This window comes from Nerophis ophidion, linkage group LG06, assembly GCF_033978795.1.
Source record: "Nerophis ophidion isolate RoL-2023_Sa linkage group LG06, RoL_Noph_v1.0, whole genome shotgun sequence".
Lineage (NCBI taxonomy): Eukaryota > Metazoa > Chordata > Actinopteri > Syngnathiformes > Syngnathidae > Nerophis > Nerophis ophidion.
Window position 1 is genome coordinate 34,694,675 of NC_084616.1, and position 23,430 is coordinate 34,718,104.

General features: G+C 41.0%; 1 protein-coding gene across 2 annotated transcripts in view; it reads left to right on the forward strand.

Moving 5' to 3' along the window:
* The window catches only part of cpne5a (copine Va), a 266,519-nt gene that overhangs the window by 142,833 nt on the left and 100,256 nt on the right, over positions 1–23,430 (forward strand). For both annotated transcript variants that reach the window (XM_061903539.1, XM_061903540.1), the window contains 2 exons: positions 11,442–11,545; positions 11,788–11,892. In XM_061903539.1, the coding sequence (XP_061759523.1) occupies positions 11,442–11,545; positions 11,788–11,892 (209 nt within the window). The remainder of the gene's footprint in view (positions 1–11,441; positions 11,546–11,787; positions 11,893–23,430) is intronic.

Here is a 23,430-nt window from a genome sequence, read left to right on the forward strand (position 1 = left end):
GTTTTAGCTAAGGTAAGCATGCGTTTATAAGTTAATAAACTATCACTCCATGCTTGATGGTGCACCTCAAGTTTAGTCGTGCGCCATTTGCGTTCCAGCTTTCTACATAATATTTTCTGAGCTCAAGTTTCTTCAGTAAACTATGGCGTACGCCTTTTTGGAGCCTTTTTTAACTTCGGCGGTGCTATACTATCAATGGTTTCGCGCAGGGCGTTGTTAAAGTTGTTAGTGAGGTTATCAATAGAGCCCACATACTTTGGGAACGGTGCCATTACGGAGGGCAGTAGGTCCGCAAGAGTCGTCGTTGTGGCAGCATTAATGTTGCGGCTGCTATAGCAGTTATTATTATTATTACCGCTGCGATGCGTCGGTTCATTTATTATTTGTGTAAGACCACAGCTATCAATTATAGTCTGGAGCGCCACGCACGGTGGGTCCAATGGGGTATTCATATGGATATTAAAGTCCCCCATTATAATTATATTATCGGCGTGCGTCACTAGATCAGCAACAAACTCTGAGAATTCACTAATAAAGTCCGAATAGGGCCCTGGGGGGCGGTAGATAACGGCCAGGCACAGAGGCAGAGGTGTGGCAGACTTCATAGAAAGCACCTCAAACGATTTATATTTATTATTTAAGTTAGGACTAAAGTTAAAGTTTTCGTTGTATATTAGTGCGACACCCCCTCCCCTTTCGAGGGGACGGGCAATATGCGCATTCGTATAGTTAGGAGGGGATGCCTCATTTATCGCAAAAAAGTCGTCTGGTTTAAGCCAGGTTTCGCTAAGACCGATGACGTTAAGGTTGTTGTCTCTAATGACCTCATTGACTAATAACGTTTTGGGAGACAAAGATCTGATGTTTAGAAAGCCCATATTATAGGTAGTGGGCTGTTTTAAGGAGTTGTTGATACAATTATCCGTAGCAGCAATGTTGCGTTTATTATGCGCAGTGTACTTAAAATAATTACGACCATATCTAGGAATTGATATGACGGGAATTTTCAGATTGTCTACTTGGCGCTGCGATAAACTGAACGCATCATAATTTGCCACCTCAGTAGAACGCATGTCTAACTCTGACGTAGTCATAGACACAGTAGAAAAAACATTTCGTGAGTTGTGTATTATTCTACGAAAATTGCTATGTGTACAGGGATCGTCCAGCCTGGCGCTGGCTAGTTCTAGCTTAACTGACTCCATACCCAGGCTAGCAGGCTCTGTAATTGCCTGTGACCGGGCTTGCTCTAGTGCAGTTAGTCAAATGTGGCTCAATGCGAAGTCTATGTTCCGAGACAAGAGGATAGCGCCTTCCTGGTTAGGGTGAAGGCCGTCTCTCCTCAGCAAGCCAGGTTTGCCCCAGAAAGAGGGCCAATTATCAATAAACGTAAATCCCTGTTGTCTGCAGAAGCTATCCAGCCACTTGTTAAGAGAGACTAATCTGCTATATCTCTCATCATTGCCTCTCCCAGGCAGGGGGCCAGAGACAATTACTCGATGCCTGGACATCTTTCTGGCGAGATTACAAGCCCTGGCTATGTTTCTCTTTGTAATCTCTGATTGTCTCATCCTAACGTCATTGGAGCCAACGTGTATTACTATATTCGCATAACTAGTGGTGCGGTTAGCCTGCCGTACGTGTTTACTAGACCTGTTGCGAGTTAGCTCCCTAAGATTAGCTTCAATGTCAGGTGCTCTGCCCCCGGGAATACACTTAATTGTGGCTGGTTTGCTAAGCTTTATGTTTCGGGTGATGGAGTCCCCTATGACTAAAGTGTGGTGCCCGGTAGACTGGGGTGTAGGACTAGCTAAAGGGCTAAATCTATTATGCGTCTCAACCGGTACACCGTAGCTTGTAGGCCGGTTAGGGCTGCTACAAGCTGGGCTAGTTAGCACGCTACAGCTAACGCTAGGAGATGTGTCCGCAACATCTAAAGTTACGAAATTACACTGCTCTAACTGGCGGACACGGCTCTCTAGCAAAGCCAACCTATCCATGAGTAAAGTGCACGAAGCGCAGGAAGCCATACTCAGAGAAACTTTCCGTCGCCGAGTGGGGTGCCAGCTGTCTTCGGGAAGTGGTGGTCACGGTGGCGGGGGAGAAGCTTCCTTCAGGGCTACATTCTCCAACTATAAAGATTAGTCTAAGCTTCTTCCTACTCCTTTTCGAACATTTTGAAAAGAGATACAGGAAATTGTGATGTATCATTTTGTAGGCTTGCATGTTCGAAATAAACTCAAACTCAAGGTTAGAGGCAATCTATATAACCTAGAATTAACTTTCACGAGCTCAGAGGTGAGACAGCAGCTCACCAGCTCAGAGTGTCAATACAGGAGCATTAGGTAGTTTCCCCTCTCTGGTAAAAACGTCGCTAAAAAAAGGTCCTTGACGTTAGCTCTTATGATAACAATATTGCTAATACTTCGTTAATATTCATGTCAAGAAAAGTAAATTGTGTATTTTTGGTGCTTTTTGGTTAGTTATTTATTGGGTTTTATGGTCGTAATAGACGCAAAGACATAATGACTCCCAAAGGCTCTATTAGGAGTTAGAATGCATTAAAAAAAAAAAAAAAAGTGTTTTCGTGTCTCATAAGGATTTCAATTATTGCCAACATTCAATAAAATAGTGCAAGTCAACAGTTTTATTATGTATAGAATTACATTGAAGAAAATGGTCCTTTAGGTGCAAACTCTCCTAAACATGAGTTTCTTCCAAAGTGCATTCAGTTGATCCTCCAAGTGTGTGTTAACAATGTATTATCTAATCGCTATTGGCTTTCTATCCGCACAACTTAATGAAGATAGTAAACAATCACATTAAGTGCTGCCCAAGAAGCCGGGGAGAAGACTTAATGTTTCCAGCTACTTGTTTTCTTCAGGCTATAAAGTTGGCCATATAGCTGCATTAAGTCTATAAATGTTTAATGATACCAATGCATGTAAGTATCAAAATGATTCAATACTTGCTAACTTAATGCTGTAGACAGAGATATCTGCAATTGATTCCAATAGCCAAATCAATGTTCTGCTGTTTTTTTTTCCACTTTGGGTGTTGTTGTTGTTTTTCTATACATTTACTCTTGTAGGATTGTTGCCTGTATGTTTGTAAGTTGGGCCTCAAAACCACCATTCTTTAAGATTTTAAAGAAAGATCAATGGGACGGCGTGGCGGTATTGGGAGAATGGCCGTGCCAGCAACCTGAGGGTTCCTGGTTCGATCCCCAGCTTCTACCAACCCAGTCACGTCCGTTGTGTCTTTGAGCAAGACACTTCACCCTTGCTACTGATGGTTTGTGGTTAGGGCATTGCATGGCAGCTCCCACCATCAGTGTGTGAATGTGTGTGTGAATGGGTGAATGTGGAAATAGTGTCAAAGTGCTTTGGGTACCTTGAAGGTAGAAAAGCGCTATACAAGTATAACCCATTCACCATAATTTTGATAAAAAAGTCCTCTGTGCGAAACGATATATGCTTTAGACTGTAAAACAGCCCTAAGAACCATGTGTGGTACTCCAAAGTAAAACAAGAGCGAGGCAAGATGATTCAAGCTTGTGCCAAAGTGATTTAATAATTGATGAAATCGATAATACATTTTATTTCACTCTTCAGGGCGAGCTTGCCACTTTGTGAGCGGGTCTATTCATTCACTTAGCCATATTTCCCAAGATGTCTACCTGAGGGATCAATTGGTTTGATAATTAACGTTGCTCAATGCTAATACTTCTTAGCACAGTCTCATGGCCATTTAGATGCAGAGCAGCGACTGACTCCATCTTACATCCTCCAAAGTGAGAGAGCGGCTTAAAGACGGTCTGTCAAACATAATTTGTGCAAAATGTTGACCAAAGAACCACCATTACATGTTATGTAGAGCACAAGGAAGTGTTTTGTAGAAATAAATCATAATATCACCCCTTTAATGCTATACTTTTAGCATTTACTGACAGCACTAGTATTTTGAAACACGGATGAGGTGATAGTAGAAAGGTAAAATATAATAAACCTATCTGTGGGACCATAGAAAAAAAGTTATGTACAAGTTTCACTTTTGCATCTAATTGCCCATAACTGTGGTGCATTCAAAGACCCTCAGTTAAAGTTAAAAACAGATGTGTCACTAGTTTTTAAAGACAAGTGGAGACTTAACTCCCAAGGGATGCACTACTAATACTATGATAACATTGGTGTGCCGTTGGGGCCAGCAAGGGCTTCTCTACTGGCCTCACATAAATCATGATCATATATTAACAAAAGTTAATTTTAATCTACATTCCATAAATCATTCAATATATTGTCTTCATGTTTTATTAGGCTCCAGTGTTGCTAGTTTTTTCCTTAGAGCTTTTATCATATCAGAATTCAGCTAGCATGTGGCTAGCGCTGTGTGAATTCTGTCGGATAGACAATTGATAGACAGATGCGATAGCCAATCAGATCACGAGTTGTTGACAGTAGCCCATCTCGGTAGCCTTCGGCTAAACGTGACTGTGATTTAATTTTCACTTGTCACTCCCAAGTGAGAATCCAATCACAACTTGTAATTTGCGAAAAGGAGGAAGGGGCACCGGAACCATACCCGGCCAACAGAGAAATCATCAGTTCTCACTTTTTTAACTGACAAAGAAAAAGTTGAAATACTTTATTTATTTATTTTTTCCCATTTAATATGTTCTTTACAAGTATTTTAATTTTGACTACCACGTAAGGTATATTTTTAAATGCTGATGCGGGTTCATTGGTTTTTAAATGTGTTGAAATATAGCCTGTTTTGTACACTGTTTTGGTGATTCAAGTGTGTTTCTGTATAGCATTTCTCCAGCCTTGGTCATGTGGTGACATAAATGATGGAATTTTGAGGGGTATTTATTAAAGTCGGACAACGTAGGAGATCACTGAAGGCCTAGGTGGGAAATGCGCAGCCCGCCACTGTATGATAATAATGATGGATTATTATGATTTGTATTATCTACTGTTGATAATCCTTTGTGTATCAGTTAATCCCTCCTTTACTCCTGGCGTTAAAGGGAGACTTGACATTAAGTAAATAATGACAGGTTATTTTACATGATAATTAAGTCAGTTTTCTAAATTAAATGCTTTTTTTTTTTTAAACAACACATTTTTAGGGGGTATATATATATATATATATATATGTATATATATACATATATATATATATATATATATATATATATATATATATATATATATATATATATGTTCTACATATGTTAATTCCAAAAAAGTCAAAAACCTACTTATAGTTTTGACATATGTTATAAAAAGCCAGTTTCAATCAAATCCATCAATAATTAGTTTTTTAGTGCATGTGATTATACAAAGTTTGTGTGTGTTTGGTACGGTGATGTTGGGGATAGTGGGTCCACAATTCAGTGTTATACCCCCGATAGTATGTAGTTGTAAGTTGAATATCTTAGTTAGTATTCATTCAAGTATTGTGTGTCATGTTTTGACAATCAATCAATCAAAATGTATTCATTTATTTGTATTGCCTGCCAAGTTCATTACCTTAGTGGCACCTTAGTGAAAATGTTCAAACCTGTTAAGTCCACTTTACCACATGCTTTACTCCTACCTTCTCTCTAAATTAGTCGTGGTGAATGTAATACTCTCTCTAAATGGGACATCAAAACAATACCGATGTGTGTTGTTGTTGTCTCTAATGTGGCTCAAGGCGCTGCTCTGCTGTGGAAGTGAAAGTGCGGAAGCTATGTGAGGGCTGAACAGGACAATTATAGGATGCACCTCTCAGAGCAAGACATTCTGGCAAAAAGCCATAAAAAAGCCACAGAGGGAGAATTTGAATTTGTGAGAATGGCTCTATAAGTTGACCGCTACACAAATTGGGTGAGGTAAAAAGACAATTGTCCATTAATGATCTCCACCTGGTGGGTTGTGTAGAATCTCAGCATAATACTGACAATGACAATAGGGAATGGAGTGGCAACAACATAAAAGAGGCTGATTTATTTAGCCACCACTGACTGTTTTAATCAGCTCTTCGCTTTGCATCTGTTTTCCGCACACCCGCAGTGTTGGGAGGAAACATAAAAAAGTATGATTGGAAGCAACAGTGATGAGAGCTTTCCTAGGTGTCGTCAAATCCTCCTCCCAGCGGCGACACCGCAGATGGAGGACAGATAGAGGAGTCAACAAAGCTGCACATCGCTTTTTCGAGTCAAGGCTGAGCGCTAATATCACATCGTGTAATTCAAATAGGATAAGTAACCACTCAAATAAAAGTTAAGTGTGTTGTGTCACTTTACACAAGCACAAGATTCAGACACATTCATCAACTACATAGAAAACTCATTAACAGCCTCTCTGCGGAAATGTTGCTAATCAGTATGATTCCATCCAGCTGCCCAGAATGGTAAATGGGTTATATTTGTATAGCGCTTTTCTACCTTCGAGGTACCCAAAGCGCTTTGACACTATTTCAACATTCACCCATTCACACACACGTTCACACTCTGATGGCTGGAGCTGCCATGTAAGGCCCTAAACACGACCCATCAGGAGCAAGGGTGAAGCGTCTTGCTCAAGGACACACCGATCGTGAAGAGGTTGGTAAAAGGTGGGGATTGAGCCAGTAACCCTCAGGTTGCTGGTACAGCCACTCCCCCAACAGCGATGTTGTATTAATGAAATCCAGTACACAACAATAGAAAATAAGTAACATCGATCTTTATTAAAGGGGACCTCTGATATTAATCTACATTTAAAACACTTATTTGTTGACTAGATAATATATATTGGATGTGCTTTGGCGTAAATTTTGCTCCACAGTCACTTTTATAACCTGTTTTTTGAGTCCGTCTGCAAGATGTTCGATTGGGGAAGCATTGCCAGATTGCAAATTAAACCACGCCCCACCCTGTCCAATAGTATCAACATTTTTTTTTTAAACCGTGCACTGTTTAAATCAGGGCTGTGCAAACTACGGCCCACTCTTCAGTTTAGCCCATGAGAGGTTATGAGTTTATTAAGGAAGCTGGCCCTCATGCCACTTCCAAATTAATTTTGAATATCTGATTTCTGCAAAGTTGCTGCCATTTTGTGGATATGTGAGTAAATCATGTCAATCATGTCAATAATGTCAACAAGCTATCCATACACTTAGGTAAAACGGAATCCATCCTATTTGGGTCCCACATCAACCTTAAGAAAGTCAGTTACTTCACTATTAAAGTGGGTGACATTGTTATCACCAGGAAAGATGAGATCACCTATCTAGGTTCCATTCTAGAGGCCAATCTTTCCTGTCATAAAATGGCAACCAAGGTAATCAAAAAGGTCAATCAAAGAACGAGATTCCTCTACAGAATCTCCTCTCTGGTCAACAAAAGCACCTGGAAGATTCTAACGGGAACTCTTATTCAACCCTTTTTCGATTATGCTTGCACCTCCTGGTACCCCAGCACCTCCAAAACCCTCAAATATAGACTCCAAACATCCCGGAATAAGCTAGTCCGGTTACTTTTAGACCTCCACCCCAGATCACACCTCACTCCAACCCACTTCTCCAAACTGGGCTGGCTCAGGGTGGAGGACAGAGTGAAACAATTTGCACTGAGCCTAGTCTATAAAATCCGCTACACCTCCCTGATACCGAAGTACATGTCAAACTACTTCTTTAACGTAAATGACCGCCATAACCACAACACCAGGGGGAGCACCACAAACCACGTTAAACCCATATTCCGATCTAAAAAAGGTTTATCTCATTCTCTTTCTATGCCACATCAATGTGGAATGCACTCCCAACAGGTGTAAAAGAAAGTGCATCTCTAACCCCCTTCAAAACCGTTCTAAAACAACACCCCCAGGCAACTTCAACCCTTTACTAATACCCTCCCCCCTTCACATCCCATCTCCCCGGATTGTAAATGACCAAATGTAAATAATGTAATGTATTTCTAATGCATTATTTTGATCCTATGCTATCTGAACTCAGTATGTTCTTGGTTGGCTGTACATATCCTACTAAGTCAGACCTACGCTGTTACAATGCCAATTTCTCTGATGATATAATTGTTGATGACTGAGGTACTGATATCAACCGAACCCTCCTCATCCAACCCCCCAGATTGTAAAAAATGTAAGTAATTCAATGTATATACTATGATGATTAACTTGTGTGATGGCTGTATTATACTGATAGTATATATTTGTACCATTAATTGATTCACGTGGATCCTGACCTAAACAAGTTGAAAAACATATTCGGGTGTTACCATTTAGTGGTTAATTGTACGGAAAATGTACTGAACTGTGCAATATACTAATAAAAGTTTCAATCAATCAATCAATCAATCAATCAATCAATCAATCAATCAATCAATCAATCAATCAATAAGTCAATCAATCAATCAATCAATCAATCAAACAATGACCCTGAATTGTGATTTTGGGAAGAATGCAGCACAGCATTCACTTAAATGACCCAATCCAAAGAATTTTCCCTACTCAAGGCACAAAAAGAAATAAAATTAAATAAATGCAACCAGCATAAAAAGTCAACACACATGGGGACACATTACACAACCTGCTCACTGAACTATGTGCGTATCATAAAAACTGTCAGAGCACCATAAAACATTTAAAATTACACCCACTCAAATCCATTACAGTGCATGATAGGAAAAATGCAAAACACTCTTTTTACACTAATCCATGTTGGCACATTTCAGCTGCTTGATATTGATTAAATGCTTGCAAAACTTTAAGAAAGTTTTCATGTAAGTAAACAAGGTAGAAGTTGAACTTTCACTTACTCTTAAAAATCAATTATATTATTAATAGTTATATATCCCTTATATAGGTATAGTATGTACAAACACACACACGCAGTATATGTACATATATATGTATATATATATATATATATATATATATATATATATATATATATATATATACAAACCCCGTTTCCATATGCGTTGGGGAAATTGTGTTAGATGTAAAAAAAACAAAATACAATGGTTTGCAAATCCTTTTCAACCAATATTCAATTGAATGCACTACAAAGACAAGATATTTGATGTTCAAACTCATAAACTTTATGTTCTTTTGCAAATAATAATTAACTTAGAATTTCATGGCTGCAACACGTGCCAAAGTAGTTGGGAAAGGGCATGTTCACCACTGTGTTACATCACCTTTTCGTTTAACAACACTCAATAAAGGTTTGGGAACTACAAACTAAATGTTGAAGCTTTGAAAGTGGAATACTTTCCCATTCTTGTTTTACGTAGAGCCTCAGTCGTTCAACAGTCCGGGGTCTCCGCTGTTGTATTTTACGCTTCATAATGCGTCACACATTTTCGAAGGGAGACAGGTCTGTACTGCAGGCGGACCAGGAAAGTACCCGCACTCTTTTACCACGAAGCGACGCTGTTGTAAAACATGGCTTGGCATTGTCTTGCTGAAATAAACGGGGGCGTCCATGATAACGATGCTTGTATGACAAAATATGTTGCTCCAAAACCTGTGTGGACCATTCAGCATCAATGGTGCCTTCACAGATGTGTACGTTACCCATGCCTTGGGCACTAATACACCCCCATACCATCACAGATGCTGGCTTTCGAACTTTGCGCCTACAACAATGCGGTTGGTTATTTTCCTTTTTGTTACGGAGGACACCACGTCCATAGTTTCAAAATATAATTTGAAATGTGGACTCGTCAGACCACAGAACACTTTCCCACTTTGCATCAGTCCATCATAGATGAGCTCGGGCCCAGCAAACCGGCGGTGTTTCTGGGTGTTTTTGATAAATGGGTATTGCTTTGCATAGTAGAGTTTTAACTTGCACTTACAAATGTAGCGACCAACTGTAGTTACTGACAGAGGTTTTATGAAGTGTTCCTGAGCCCATGTGGTGATATCCTTTACACACTGACATCAGTTTTTGATGCACTACCACCTGAGAGATCAAAGGTCCGTATTATCATCGTTTACGTGCAGTGATTTCTCCAGATTCTCTAAACCTTTTGATGATTTTACGGACCGTAGATGGTAAAATCCCTAAAATTCCTTGCAATAGCTCGTTGAGAAATGTTGTTCTAAAGCTGTTCAACAATTTGCTTACAAAGTGGTGACCCTCACCCCATCCTTGTTTGTGAATTACTTAGGAATTAATGGAAGCTGCTTTTATACCCAATCATGGCACCCACCTGTTCCCAATTTGCCTGCACACCTGTGGGATGTTCTAAGTAAGTGTATGATGAGCATTCCTCAACTTTATCAGTCTTTATTGCCACCTTTCCCAACTTCTTTGTCACGTGTTGCTGGCATCAAATTCTAAAGTTAATGATTATTTGCGAACAAAAAAATGTTTATCAGTTTGAACATCAAATATGTTGTCTTTGTAGCATATTCAACTGGATATGGGTTGAAAATAATTTGCTAATCATTGTATTCCGTTTATATTTACATCTAACACAATTTCCCAACTCATATGGAAACGGGGTTTATATATATATATATATATAAATATATATATATATATATATATATATATATATATATATATATACATATGTATATGTATAAATATATATATATATATATATATATATATATATATATATATAGATATATATCTATATCTATATCTATATATATAGTTATTTACAGTTATTTACTAAAAAAAGCACCTCAATTGACACAAAGTTGACAGCTTGTTTCCTCTTTGCAAAAGTCCTCAAACTTTTCTTGTGACGGTTTGAACACACAGATGCACTAATTGTCTCGTCTTCACTTGTGAAATATCATCGTTATTATTGCCTATACCTAGATCAGAGGCTAAGTACATGGTGCCGTCTAACCTGTTCATCGTTATAGGTACAGTGCAGCCTCATTAGTAAACAATACCTAATAGCTTGACTGCTATCAGATAGCAAGAGCGTTTTTAGGCCATGTTCATTGTGCCTATAATAGAGGCCTGCATTGAAAAGTGGCTCAAATTAGTATAATTATGTTAATGGCGGCCTTTCTAATGTATCATTAGCTGCACTCCCACCTTGTCCACCTATTGTGTACAAAGCCTCCGCCTCCATGTACAAAATAACCCAATCCACTTTAGCACTGCTGTGTGATCTCTCTTACTTCTACTGTGATTATTTTCAGCACAACACGGTGTTTTCCATTTGATAGCCCTTGCCGTGTGCAATGTTGTTATGCAGGAGTTGCATAATAAATAGCATGTTTGAAAAGTGGAGCCCTGCTGGCTCGTTTGACTGGGCTCTTATTTGCATTCGGACAGCTTTTGCTTTTATTTGGTGCGTCTGTGCTCTTATATCTCGTAGAACACCATGTGTAAATAAACAACAGCCGGCAAACAGATGCAGGAGCATGAAATTACAATGTGCTACCTTTTTTCTGTTGATCTGGCTTCCCCCCCTGTAGGATTACACCACCATGCAGTTTTGTGCCAACAAACTGGATAAGAAGGACTTCTTTGGAAAGTCGGACCCCTTCATGGTCTTCTACAGGAGTAACGAGGATGGCACGTGAGTTTGTCTCGTCTTTGAGTTCAGCGGGGGGTTCATGTTGGCTTATGGAAGCCAGGTAGGAGGGGATGGACTTTAAAGGGATGGGGGTTAGCGGAGTTAGACAGGGATCCCTTGAACTCAGCAGCATACAGACGACTTGATCCAGGCAAGATTTCAAAGCAAACTTAATGTTCTCCTCAATGTCCTCCTAAAGGTTTTAGTCAGCGGCACTTTAAATCCCTGCTGACCTTCTTCCTCAGGTTCACCATCTGCCACAAGACAGAAGTGGTGAAGAACACGCTAAACCCGACTTGGGAGCCCTTCTCCATCCCTGTGCGAGCGCTCTGCAATGGAGACTATGACAGGTAGGCGGTACGGTGATGCACAGCACAATCCTTATGGAGTCTCATTTTTTTTTAATGTGAAGGTGTGTCAAATTGAGATGACACTGATTTTCTGTCTGCTGCTCCAAAAGACCACCCCTGCAGGCCTGTCACGGTCAACATGAGTGAATAGCCCGGAATTGATGACATCAGTTGTAAACAGATTGCTACTGCAGGGGCCTTCTTCTTATCTTCCTTTTTTCCGGTGGCAGTAAAAGGGACATCTGAGCAGCATGGCTGTTTTTTGGCAGAATAATAACAGTGGAGTTGATTTACTCCATAGAAGCATATCCAAACAGCCACGGTGTGTAGAAACTCACATTTTGACCCATATAGCACACCGGGTGTCAACAGAGGATCTTTTCCTGCATTAAGCCTTTACTCACCTGGATGTGATTTAGGTCAGACAGATGCATAGAAGCCATGGATGATGACTTTGAGGGTTTGGATGGAGCAAAGAACTTACAGTGATTAAGGACTGTGCCTACTTCTCCCACTTAAAGGGAACCTATATTGCAAAACCAACTTTTCTTACCTAACAGTATGTGTTTTTGTGTATTTTTGATCTGCATACGTTCCTAAAATTTGAAATCAAACCATGTAGGCAATAGCGGATATAATTATAAAACAGTCAAGCCTTCCTTCATACTTCTTCCAATTTGTGCGACATCAGCGGATGTCTTCATATAGGCATGGTTAACCTGATGAGCTTTGGGAGAGTCCACCATTGTAGTCAATAAGTAGGGAGCCAAAACACTGCCAGTAAAATTTGGAATAGAAAAAAAACAAGTTTTGGCAACAAATAAAGACAAAAATAGAAAAAATACAACATTTTTGTGATATATATATATTTTTTTTGTATTATGACATGTTTTTGATGCTACTATTCATATTTTCAAAACACTGCCAGTAAGATTTGTTATAAAAAAAAATTATATAGTGGAAAAATATTGTATTGGCACCAAAACAAGTTTTGGCAACAAATACATACAAAAATAGAAAAAAATACAATATTTTTGTGATGATTTTTTGTGTCATGACATGTTTTCGATGCCACTATTTATATTTTCAAAACACTGCCAGTAAGATTTGGTGTAGAAAAAAAATTTGATTGAAGAAAATGTTGCATTGGCAACAAAAAAAGTTTTGGCAACAAATAAATACACAATTTAAAAAAAATACAATATTTTTGTGATACATTTTTTGTATCATGACATGTTTTCAATGCCAATTTTCATATTTTCAAAACACTGCCAGTAAGATTTGGTATAAAAAAAAAAAAGAGATTGTAGAAAATGTTGCATTGGCACCAAAACAAGTTTTGGCAACAAATAAATACACAATTTAAAGAAAAATACAATATTTTTGTGATAATTTTTTTGTATCATGACATGTTTTCAATGCCAATTTTCATATTTTCAAACCACTGCCAGTAAGATTTAGTATACAAAAAATGATACTGTAGAAAATGTTGTATTGGCACCAAAACAAGTTTTGTCAAGAAATAACGACAAAAATTGAAAAAAATACAATATTTTTGTGATAATTTTTTGTATCATGACATGTTTTCGATGCCAATATCCATATTTTTTTGTAAATTGTTATTGTCTTTGTTTGTTTCACAGGTTTTTATTTTCAACTCTTTTTTTCACATTTGCTTCTCTTTTTTAGTTGTTAAGTTAAAAGTACCACTGATAGTCATACACCCACTGAGTGTTGTGAAATTACTCTCTGCATTCTACCCATCTCCTTGTTCCACCCCCTGGGAGGTGAGGGGAGCAGTGAGCAGCAGCGGTGGCCGCACTCTGGAATCATTTTGGTGATTTAGCTCGGTTGGTAGAGCGGCCGTGCCAGCAACTTGAGGGTTGCAGGTTCGATTCCCGCTTCCGCCATCCTGGTCAATGCCGTTGTGTCCTTGGGCAAGACACTTTACCCACCTGCTCCCAGTGCCACCCACACAGGTTTAAATGTAACTTAGATATTGGGTTTCACTATGTAAAGTCACTAGAGAAAAGCGCTATATAAATATAATTCACATTTAATCCCCAATTCCAACCCTTGATGCTGAGTGCCAAGCAGGGAGGTAATGGTCCCATTGTTGTAGCCTTTGTTGTAAGCCTTGCTCACAGGCCCCTAACCCCTACGTCCAACACTGCCGATAAATTGAAACTGTAAAAAAAGAAGCAAGAAAAAAAGAAAGGAAACAAAGCCGTGAAAAGAGGAAGCGAATGTGGAAAAAAAAAGTTTAAAATAAACACAAAAAAAATACACTATATGAATACAGGCAATTAAAACATCTCATTATACAAACAAAGATCCACCATAAATATTGTATTTTTTCAATGTTTGTATTTATTTATTGCCAAAACGTATTTCGGTGTCAATACAACTTTTTCTACAGTATCATTTTTTTTTTATTATTTAAAATTTTACTGGCAGTGTTCTGGCTCTATAGATACGTTATCTATTTTTCTTTATCCTCTCGTTGTGGGGCAGACTGTCTCGTACATGCACATGCGCCTTCCGCTGTTGCCATTTCTAATATAAAGTAGTTTACAGTTCAAAACATTTCTTTCAGTAGACTCGATATGGACGGGCTAAAAACTACAACATGGCGGGCGGAGAGATAATGTTCTCGAATTGAAGGCACATAAATAAGAACACTCTCAAAACGGCGCATCCTGAAGGGACAGTCATGAAGTGGTTTGAAGATGGTCTGTAAAACATAATCCATGCAAAATGTTGACCAACGAACCACCCTGACATGTTATGTAGACCACAAGGAAGTGTTTAAATGTAATATATATATACATATATATATATATATATATATATCATATGACATCTTTAATTATGTGGTTTTCTTCTTTAATGCATTCTTTAACAAAGAATGGAATCAAATGGTGTGTTCTCTTCTCTTCTTGACAAACACCCTCTCTCTACCATTGCATGAGATGCTTATTCTGTTATTTTTTTGTTGGCATGTTGGCCTGCTCAGTGGTTTTGTGGTTAGAGTGTCCGCCCTGAGATCGGCAGGTTGTGTGTTCAAACCCTTGGCCGAGTCATACTAAATACTATAAACAGTTGACCCATTACCTTCCTTCTTGGCACTCAGCATCAAGTGTAGGAATTGGGGTTTAAATCACCAAAATGATTCCCGGGCGCTGCCACTGCTGCTGCTCACTGCTCCCCTCACCTCCCAGGGGGTGGACAAGGGGATGGGTGGAATGCAGAGGTTAATTTCACCACACCTAGTGTCTGTGTGACAATCATTGGTACTTTAACTTTAACTTAACTGTTTGTCTTGGACAGTTATTAGCCAAAACTGAGGAGAGGTATTTGAGTTGTACCAAGTACAGTATTTCGCAAGATTTGAAGGCGATTCTAACATAAAACAATCCCTGTCCTTTGTAAATCTGTCCAATCACTTGACAGCCATGCGTAAGTGAGATCTCTTTCTTTCACTCAAAAATGTCGAGGATAGGGATGAAATTGATCTCTGCTGTATCTGGACTTAAATCTGATAGCATCTCTAGCTCATGATCCTCATAACTCCGTAAATAGAATAGAATAGAATAGAAAGTACTTTATTGATCCCTGGGGGAAATTCAGCACCACAGTTCGCTCACAATAGGCAATAATAATAAATAATAATATATCTCATATATTATATATGATATATGAATAATATAAATATATTCTACATTTCTACTACATTTAAGTGCATTTAAGAAGGAACATATGCATTATACAGTCTGATGGCTGTCAGTATGAAGGACCTCCTGTGTCGTTCCGTGTCACATTTTGGGAGTCTAAGCCTTCCACTGAACGTGCTCATTCTCTCCGCAAGGTCTGAGTCTAGTGGGTTGGAGGTGTTGTCCATAATGGCTAGGAGTTTTGCTAGACTTCTTCTCTCTGACACCACTGCCAGAGAGTCCAGATCCACTCCCACCACATTACTGGCCTTCTCTACCAACTTTTCCAGTCTGTTTGCGTCCCTCACTCTCAGCCGGCTGCCCCAGCAAGCCAAGGCATACAAGAAAGCACCCGCCACCACCGACTCGTAAAACATCTTCAACATCTTTGTACAGACGTTGAAGGATCCTAGCCTCCTGAAGAAGTAGAGGCGGCTCTGTCCCTTCTTGTAGAGGGCCTCAGCGTGTTTCAGGGGCGGTTCTAGGCATGCTTATATGAGGGGGCAGTCAGAAATGTGAAGGGGGCATCATGTGTACACATCATGCTCCAGCACTTTTTTTTTGTGCTTATAGTAACGATGCTTTTTTCATTGAAATGGGTCTTTAGCTATGTGTCCAACCCCAACCTGGAGTAGTGGATTGCACTTTGTCAGGCCTCTACCTTCAGACCTGTCAAACTTGGGTGTCCCACCTGAAGACTAAGCTCCTGCTGGTATAGCTCTTACGGTCACTGAGGCACGCAAACCCCCTGACCACAATAAGGTGGCAATCCCTCAGGGGGGGAAACTGAAAAATAAAAATAAAAATAAATTCATAAAATAAAAATAAAACATCCTTCATCCAGATTTTATCAACCAACAACATAACATTTATCCTAACTGAGTGGCCTAACTCTCAAATAAATTTTGACCCAAAGTAGGACTTCACACACTACAGTCAATATTTACAAAACTGAAAGGTAGTCTGATGAATAATGATAAAAAAGAATCTCAAACTAATTTATAAAACAGAACGTGGGCACTCATTTGGGCACAAAATTCATTCACTCCAATGTATGTGTGTTGCCCACATGCTTTTAAATTGATGAAAACGGCTGTGTTTTTGTTTTTAGGTGTCTTGGTCATATCAAATGAAATTTATAATTTGTTTATTACAAAATGTAGATTGAAACATTAAAGGTTGACTATGTAGACTTACAAGAAAAACTACAGAAAAAGAATTCCAGCAGTCGATTGCCAGACCGTTGCTAAGTAAAACCGTCCATTGCTAGGGACTCCGCTCTGAACAGAGGACAGCAGAGGAGGACTGCTAAGCAGGATATATACCTTATGTTTCATTTTTACCGTCATTAACAGCATCATAAATGACTTGTAGCTTGTTACAGGGACAGTGGAGGCTCTCTGCCTTCCAAACCACTGCTGCTCAGAGCCTCCGCTGTCACTGCTCTCGTCAAGTTGTAAAAAAAAAAAAAAAAGGAACTCCGTAGCACCGAAAGTCCGCGACGATAAACGTGTTTATGACAGATAAGACTACACAAATACACCCATCCTAACAAGTATATGATAAACGTAGACAACTTTTCCTTTTCTTTTACTTTCATAATGCAACAGTGATTGGATGTTTACTGAGGGCTGAGGGGTGTGTGCGGGTGTGTGTCTGCTTCGCAGCCTGTGGAATGTTGAATACACGCACAGCGGAGGGAGGAATGAGAGGGAAGCCGACACTACTATATCGTGTGTGTCCCTTTTACGGCGGATTTTTCCGCTAGTGCAGATAATTTTGTCAACTTGTAATGTAATAATTTTGTGAGTTTATTAAAATTTGCTTTCTCAAATTTTGATTTGAGGGGGCAAGACATTTATTTAAGGGGGCTCTGCCCCCTCTTGCCCCTGCGTAGAGCCGCCCATGGCGTGTTTTGACCCTTTCAGCTTGTTGTCCATGTGTACTCCCAGGTATTTATAATCCTCAACCATGTCCACATCAACCCCCCTGATGGAAATAGGGGTCGCTGAAGTACTCCTCCTCCTTCCCAGGTCCACAACCAGCTCCTTGGTCTTTGTCACATTAAGCTGGAGGTGGTTCTTTCCACACCATGTGACAAAGTCCTCCGCCAGTGTCCTGTATTACCGGTCATCACCATCCTCAATACACCCCACTATCACAGAGTCATCAGAAAACTTCTGAAGGTGGCAGGACTCTGACTGATAGTGGAAATCGGTGGTGTAAATGGTGAAGAGGAAGGGGGAGAGGACCGTATCCTGCGGGGCCCCGGTGTTGCTGACCAGCCTGTCAGACACACAGTCCTGCAGTCTGTCAGTCAGGTAATCTACAACCCAGGACACCAAGGGGGCCTCCACCTGCATCCTGTCCAACTTCACACTCATGGCCGTATGGTATTGAAAGCACTGGAGAAGTCAAAACACATGACCTTCACACTGATTGCAGGCTTGTCCAGGTGGGTGTGGGCTCGTTTCAGCAGGTAGATGACTGCGTCCTCCACTCCCAGTCGGGGCTGGTAGGCGAATTGGAGTGGGTCCAGGTGGGGCTTGACTGTAGTGCGGAGTTGTTCCAGAATTGTTGTTCCAAAATTGGTTGCCGAGACACATCAGTGGGCGATGAACTGACTTGGTGTCGAAACACAGTCACATGTTTATGAGTGAAGTTGAGTCAGTTGGAGGTGTTGTCATTCTGAAGCCTGATTACAAAGTTGTGTTATGACAATATTTAACAAACAACCCCGTCTGGGTATAATTGATTATTCTTTCTTCGCCTTGTGAGTCACCTCCATATTCGTGGCAAAATAAATGCATTACACACAGACAAAATGAGTTCAGGTTGGGCAACGAGGGCGGCATCGCTCTGCCTCCTTCTGGACCTGCTGAGACTTGATTGACAGCAGCAAACCACTAAAGCTTCCATGAGAGAAACTCAAAGGGAGGAAAGTATTTGCTTATTCCAATGTTAATTTTCTCTGGCTTGCTCATTGCTAATTTCTAGACTCCCCAAATGATCTCAATACTTGCAAAATATGATTCAGGTCTTGAGGGGGTTTTCTATCATTGGTATGTGTGGAAACATTTTCCCGAAAACTTTTGGCAACTTTCTCAGAAGCATCTTGTTTTTTGTAATATGGAGCACAAAAATTTTAGAAGAAAAAAAATATGTTTACATATATTATATTACCAAAATTATTTGGCCACCTGCCTTGACTCACACATGAACTTGAGTGCCATCCCATTCCTAACCCATAGGGTTCAATATGATGTTGTTACACCTTTTGCAGCTATTACAGCTTCAACTCTTCTGGGAAGGCTGTCCACAAGGTTGAGGAGTGTGTTTATAGAAATTTTTTACCATTCTTTCAAAATCGCATTTGTGAGCTCACACACTGATGTTGGTTGAGAAGGCCTGGCTCTCAGTCTTCGTTGTAATTCATCCCAAAGGTGTTCTATCGGGTTCAGGTCAGGACTCTGTGCAGGCCAGACTCTGTCATCTACTGTATGTCTTGCTTTGTGCACTGGTGCACAGTCATGCTGGAAGAGGAAGGGGCCCACTCCAAACTGTTCCCACAAGGTTGGGAACATGTTTTGTTATCCTGGAGCATCCTAGGTTCCTTTCACTGGAAAAAAGGGGCCAAGCCCAACTCCTGAAAAACAACCCCACACCATAACTCCTCCTCCACCAAATTTCACACTCAGCACAATGCAGTCCAAAATGTACTGTTCTTCTGGCAACCTCCAAACCCAGACTCGTCCATCAGATTGTCAGATCGAAAAACGTGGTTCATCACTCCGGGGAACGCGTTTCCACTGCTCTGGAGTCCAGTGGCCACTCAGTGCAACTGACGCTTTGCATTGGACTTGGTGATGTATGGCTTTGATGCAGCTTCTCTGCCATGGAAATCAATTCCATGAAGCTCTCTGCGTACTGTACGTGGGCTAAATGGAAGGTCCCATGAAGTTTGGAACTCTGTAGCAACTGACTGTGCAGAAAGTTGGAGACGTCTTTCCCCTGTGCACTTCAGCATCTGCTGACCCCTCTCTGTCAGTTTAAGTGGCCTATCACTTCGTGACTGAGTTGCTGTTGTTCCCAAACTCTTCCATTTTCTTATAATAAAGCCGACAGTTGACTTTGGAATATTTAGGAGTGAGGAAATTTCACGACTGGATTTGATGCACAGGTGGCATCCTGTGAGAGTTTCATGCTGGAAATCACTGAGCTCTAGAGAGCGGCCCATTCTTTCAAAAATGTTTATAGAAACAGTCGTAATGCCTAAGTCCTTGATTTGATATACCTGTGGCCGGGCCAAGTGAATAGGACACCTGATTTTGATCATTTGTATGGCTGGCCAAATACTTTTGGCAATATAGTGTGTATCAGCTGCACCAGACTATAAGCCACAGATATATAGCGGTCATCATCATGAGGTATAAGGCCTGTTTGCTGGCATCGATGATCAGGGCTCTCCAGTCTTCTATGTCCGTCCTATAATATTGATATTTCCAATAACATTTCTTAGGCTGTTGATCTATGTTGTTCGTTGTCGTTCGTTGTATAAACGTAAACTTCCGGTTCAGGGAACAAAACAGAACGTACATTTTCAACCCCCAAGCACCTACAGTAAGGAAATTCGTCCAAAAGATGGCGCCATAGCACATACAATAGCAAACTTTTGTCAGAGTCTCTGTCTGGGTTGTCTGAAAACGATGTGTTGTATACAAAACTAACCTTTAAAAGAAAACGGAAAAAGTATATACATTAGACACACCTTTCTATAAACATCAGTGTTCAAAGCGTAGGAAAAAAGTAAAGACTTATAAAGTTCAGCATTTATTTTGCATGAAGACGGAGGCAAAATCTAGCATTGATGCTGGGCTTTAGACAGTATAAAAGTGCTTTTAGTAAAACAATGTTTAATCTTTATGTTATGATCCGCTGCCCGGATCATATCATATTCCGGTTTTGTTCCGTTTTGTATCAAATTCTGTTAGTGTTTGACTTCCTTAGTTCCTGTTTGTTCTGTCACCATGGTTGCTTATTAGTTTCACCTGCCCCTTGCTTTTGACGCACACCTGTTTTTGTTAATCACTGCCTGTATTTAAGCCTTCCTTCTTTGTTCATTCTTTCTCACTTCCTAGTTTGTGTTACACCTAGTTTGTGTTTCGCAACAGTGACGAGTCCATGTTTTGTACTTGCTATCTTAATTCCACGCTAAGCCTTTTGTTCCTCTAGCTCCCATGCTAGTAGTTTTGTTTTCCCTTATGTGCCTCGTGCAATTTTTTCTGTTATTTCTCTAGCTCCCATGCCAGCGCTTTTAGTTCCATTCTAGCTCCCATGCTAGCGCTTTTAGTTCCTTTCTAGCTCCCATGCCAAGTCTGGTTTTCACACCAGCAACCGACCCAGGTCTGGATCTCACTCCAGCACCTGACCCAGGTCTGGATCTCACTCCAGCACCTGACCCAAAGCTGGATCACACTCCAGAACCTGTCCCTAAGCTGGATCACACTTCAGCACCTGTCTCTAGGCTGGATCACACTCCAACACCTGTCCCTAGGCTGGATCACACTCCAGCACCTGACCCAAGGCTGGATCACACTCCAGCACCTGACCCAAGGCTGGATCACACTCGAGCACCTTGTCCAAGGCTGGATCACACTCCAGCACCTTGTCCAAGGCTGGATCCCACTCCAGCACTACTCCAAGGCTGGAGCCCACACCAGCGCCTTTTTCCACGGCGACGACGACTGCGCCTGTCTCCACGACAACGACGACGGCGCCTGTCTCCATGACGACGACGACGGCGCCTGTCTCCACGACGATGACGAGACAGCCTGCTTCGTCTGCTGCAACCGCACCGCACCTGCTTTGTCTGCGGAACTCGAGTCTGCTTCGTCTGCTGCACCAGCGCTGGTTTCGTCTGCTGCATCAGTGCCGGCTTCGTCTGCTGCACTCGAGCCTGCTTTGCCTGCAGCACCCGCGCCTGACTCGTCCGCTGCTGCGTCCATGCCTGACTCGTCCGCTGCTTCCATGCCCGCCACGACGACTGCGCCGATGCGCCCACCTCCACATCGGCCACGAATGTGGCCGTGCCCTGGTCGTCCTCCTCGCCAAGCGCATCCACATCCCTGTTGGCCACGGATGTGGCCTTTTCGAGGTGGCCCACCTAGACATTTGCGGCACCGGCGTTCCATTCGCCGCCGCCACCTGAGTTGTCCCCGGTGGATTCGGGGACACACGACCTGGCGACCCTCCTCCATGTCCTCCCTCGACCCTCCCTTCTCTTTTGAACTTTCTTATTGTAGGGGGGGTTAAAGCTAGTTTGTCTTTGGACAACTGGAGTCTGCCCCTTAAGGAGGGATTATGTTTCACCTGCCCCTTGCTTTTGACGCACACCTGTTTTTGTTAATCACTGCCTGTATTTAAGCCCGCCTTCTTTGCTCATTCTTTCTCGCTTCCTAGTTTGTGTTACACCTAGTTTTTGTTTCGCAACAGTGACAATTCCATGTTTTGTACTTGCTATCTTAATTCCACGCTGAGCCTTTTGTTCCTCTAGCTCCCATGCTAGTAGTTTTGTTTTCCCTTTTGTGCCTCGTGCAAGTTTTTTCTGTTATTTCCCTAGCTCCCATGCTAGCGCTTTTGGTTCCTTTCTAGGTCCCATGCTAGTTCTGTTGGTTTTTGACTAAGTCTGTTTTTTATTTGTAAATAAGTTATTATTTCTTACCTCCACGCTGTGTCCGTTACCCGACTGACTCCCGGAAAGAACGAACCCGCATCACCATGCCACCCAATCGTTACACTGTAGCCTTAATGCTCATGGTCTGTGTGTGTCCACACCCGGCGTTGCTAGACATACAATAATTATCGTGTTTTCTCTGCCTCTGTATGATAAGTAATCCCTAACATCCTATGATGTAATTTGGTCCTTTCAAATATTAGCAAACACAAACAAGATAAATCCGCTTAATATCGTGCGTTATCGTGCATGCATCTTTACTTCCAGTTGGGGGCGCACTTCTGTCATTGCACAGTGCATTTGGTGTATTTAAATTTAAAACGGCATTATGAGCTTTAAAAATATAAGTTTTTTGGTAATGTTTTACTGTAACACATGGTCCTGAGCACTGTGAAATTTTCCCCTATACAATATTTTTTTGTCAAAATATGAACATTTCAAGCTCCTGGTTTTGTAATTTGTCATTTTTTAATTTGGCAACGTCTGTCTTTGCCAAAGTAAATGGCTTCAAAAAGTGCTATTGTGGACTTTATCCACTTTTTACATCCAGTATACACTAAGACGCTACTTGTCCAATGTAATAATAGATGGCATATTACAGATACAACAAGGTAACTTTAAGGAGTGGGACATAAGTTAAAGTTTAAGTACTGATAGTCACACACACACTAGGTGTGGTGAAATTACTCTCTGCGGTTGACCCATCCCCTTGTTCCACCCCCTGGGAGGAGAGGGGAGCATTGAGCAGCAGCGGTGGCTGTGCTCGGGATTTCATTTTAATGATTTAATCCCCAATTCCAACACCTTGATGCTGAGTGTCAAGCAGGGGGTTAATGGGTCCCAGTTTTATAGTCTTTGGTATGACTCAGTCAGGGTTTGAACTCACGATCTACCGATCTCAGGGCGGACACTCTAACCACTAGGCCACTGAGCAGGAGAAGGACGCAAACATTGGCTACGCTAGCATAGCTATGTGAACATCATTGTTCCATTTTCACAGCTATGTCATCCTAGATTCACTGAAGAAAAAAAAAATACTTCAATTTCCGGGATGTGAAGCGTACCTATAAGCCCCACCCACCTAATTTATGG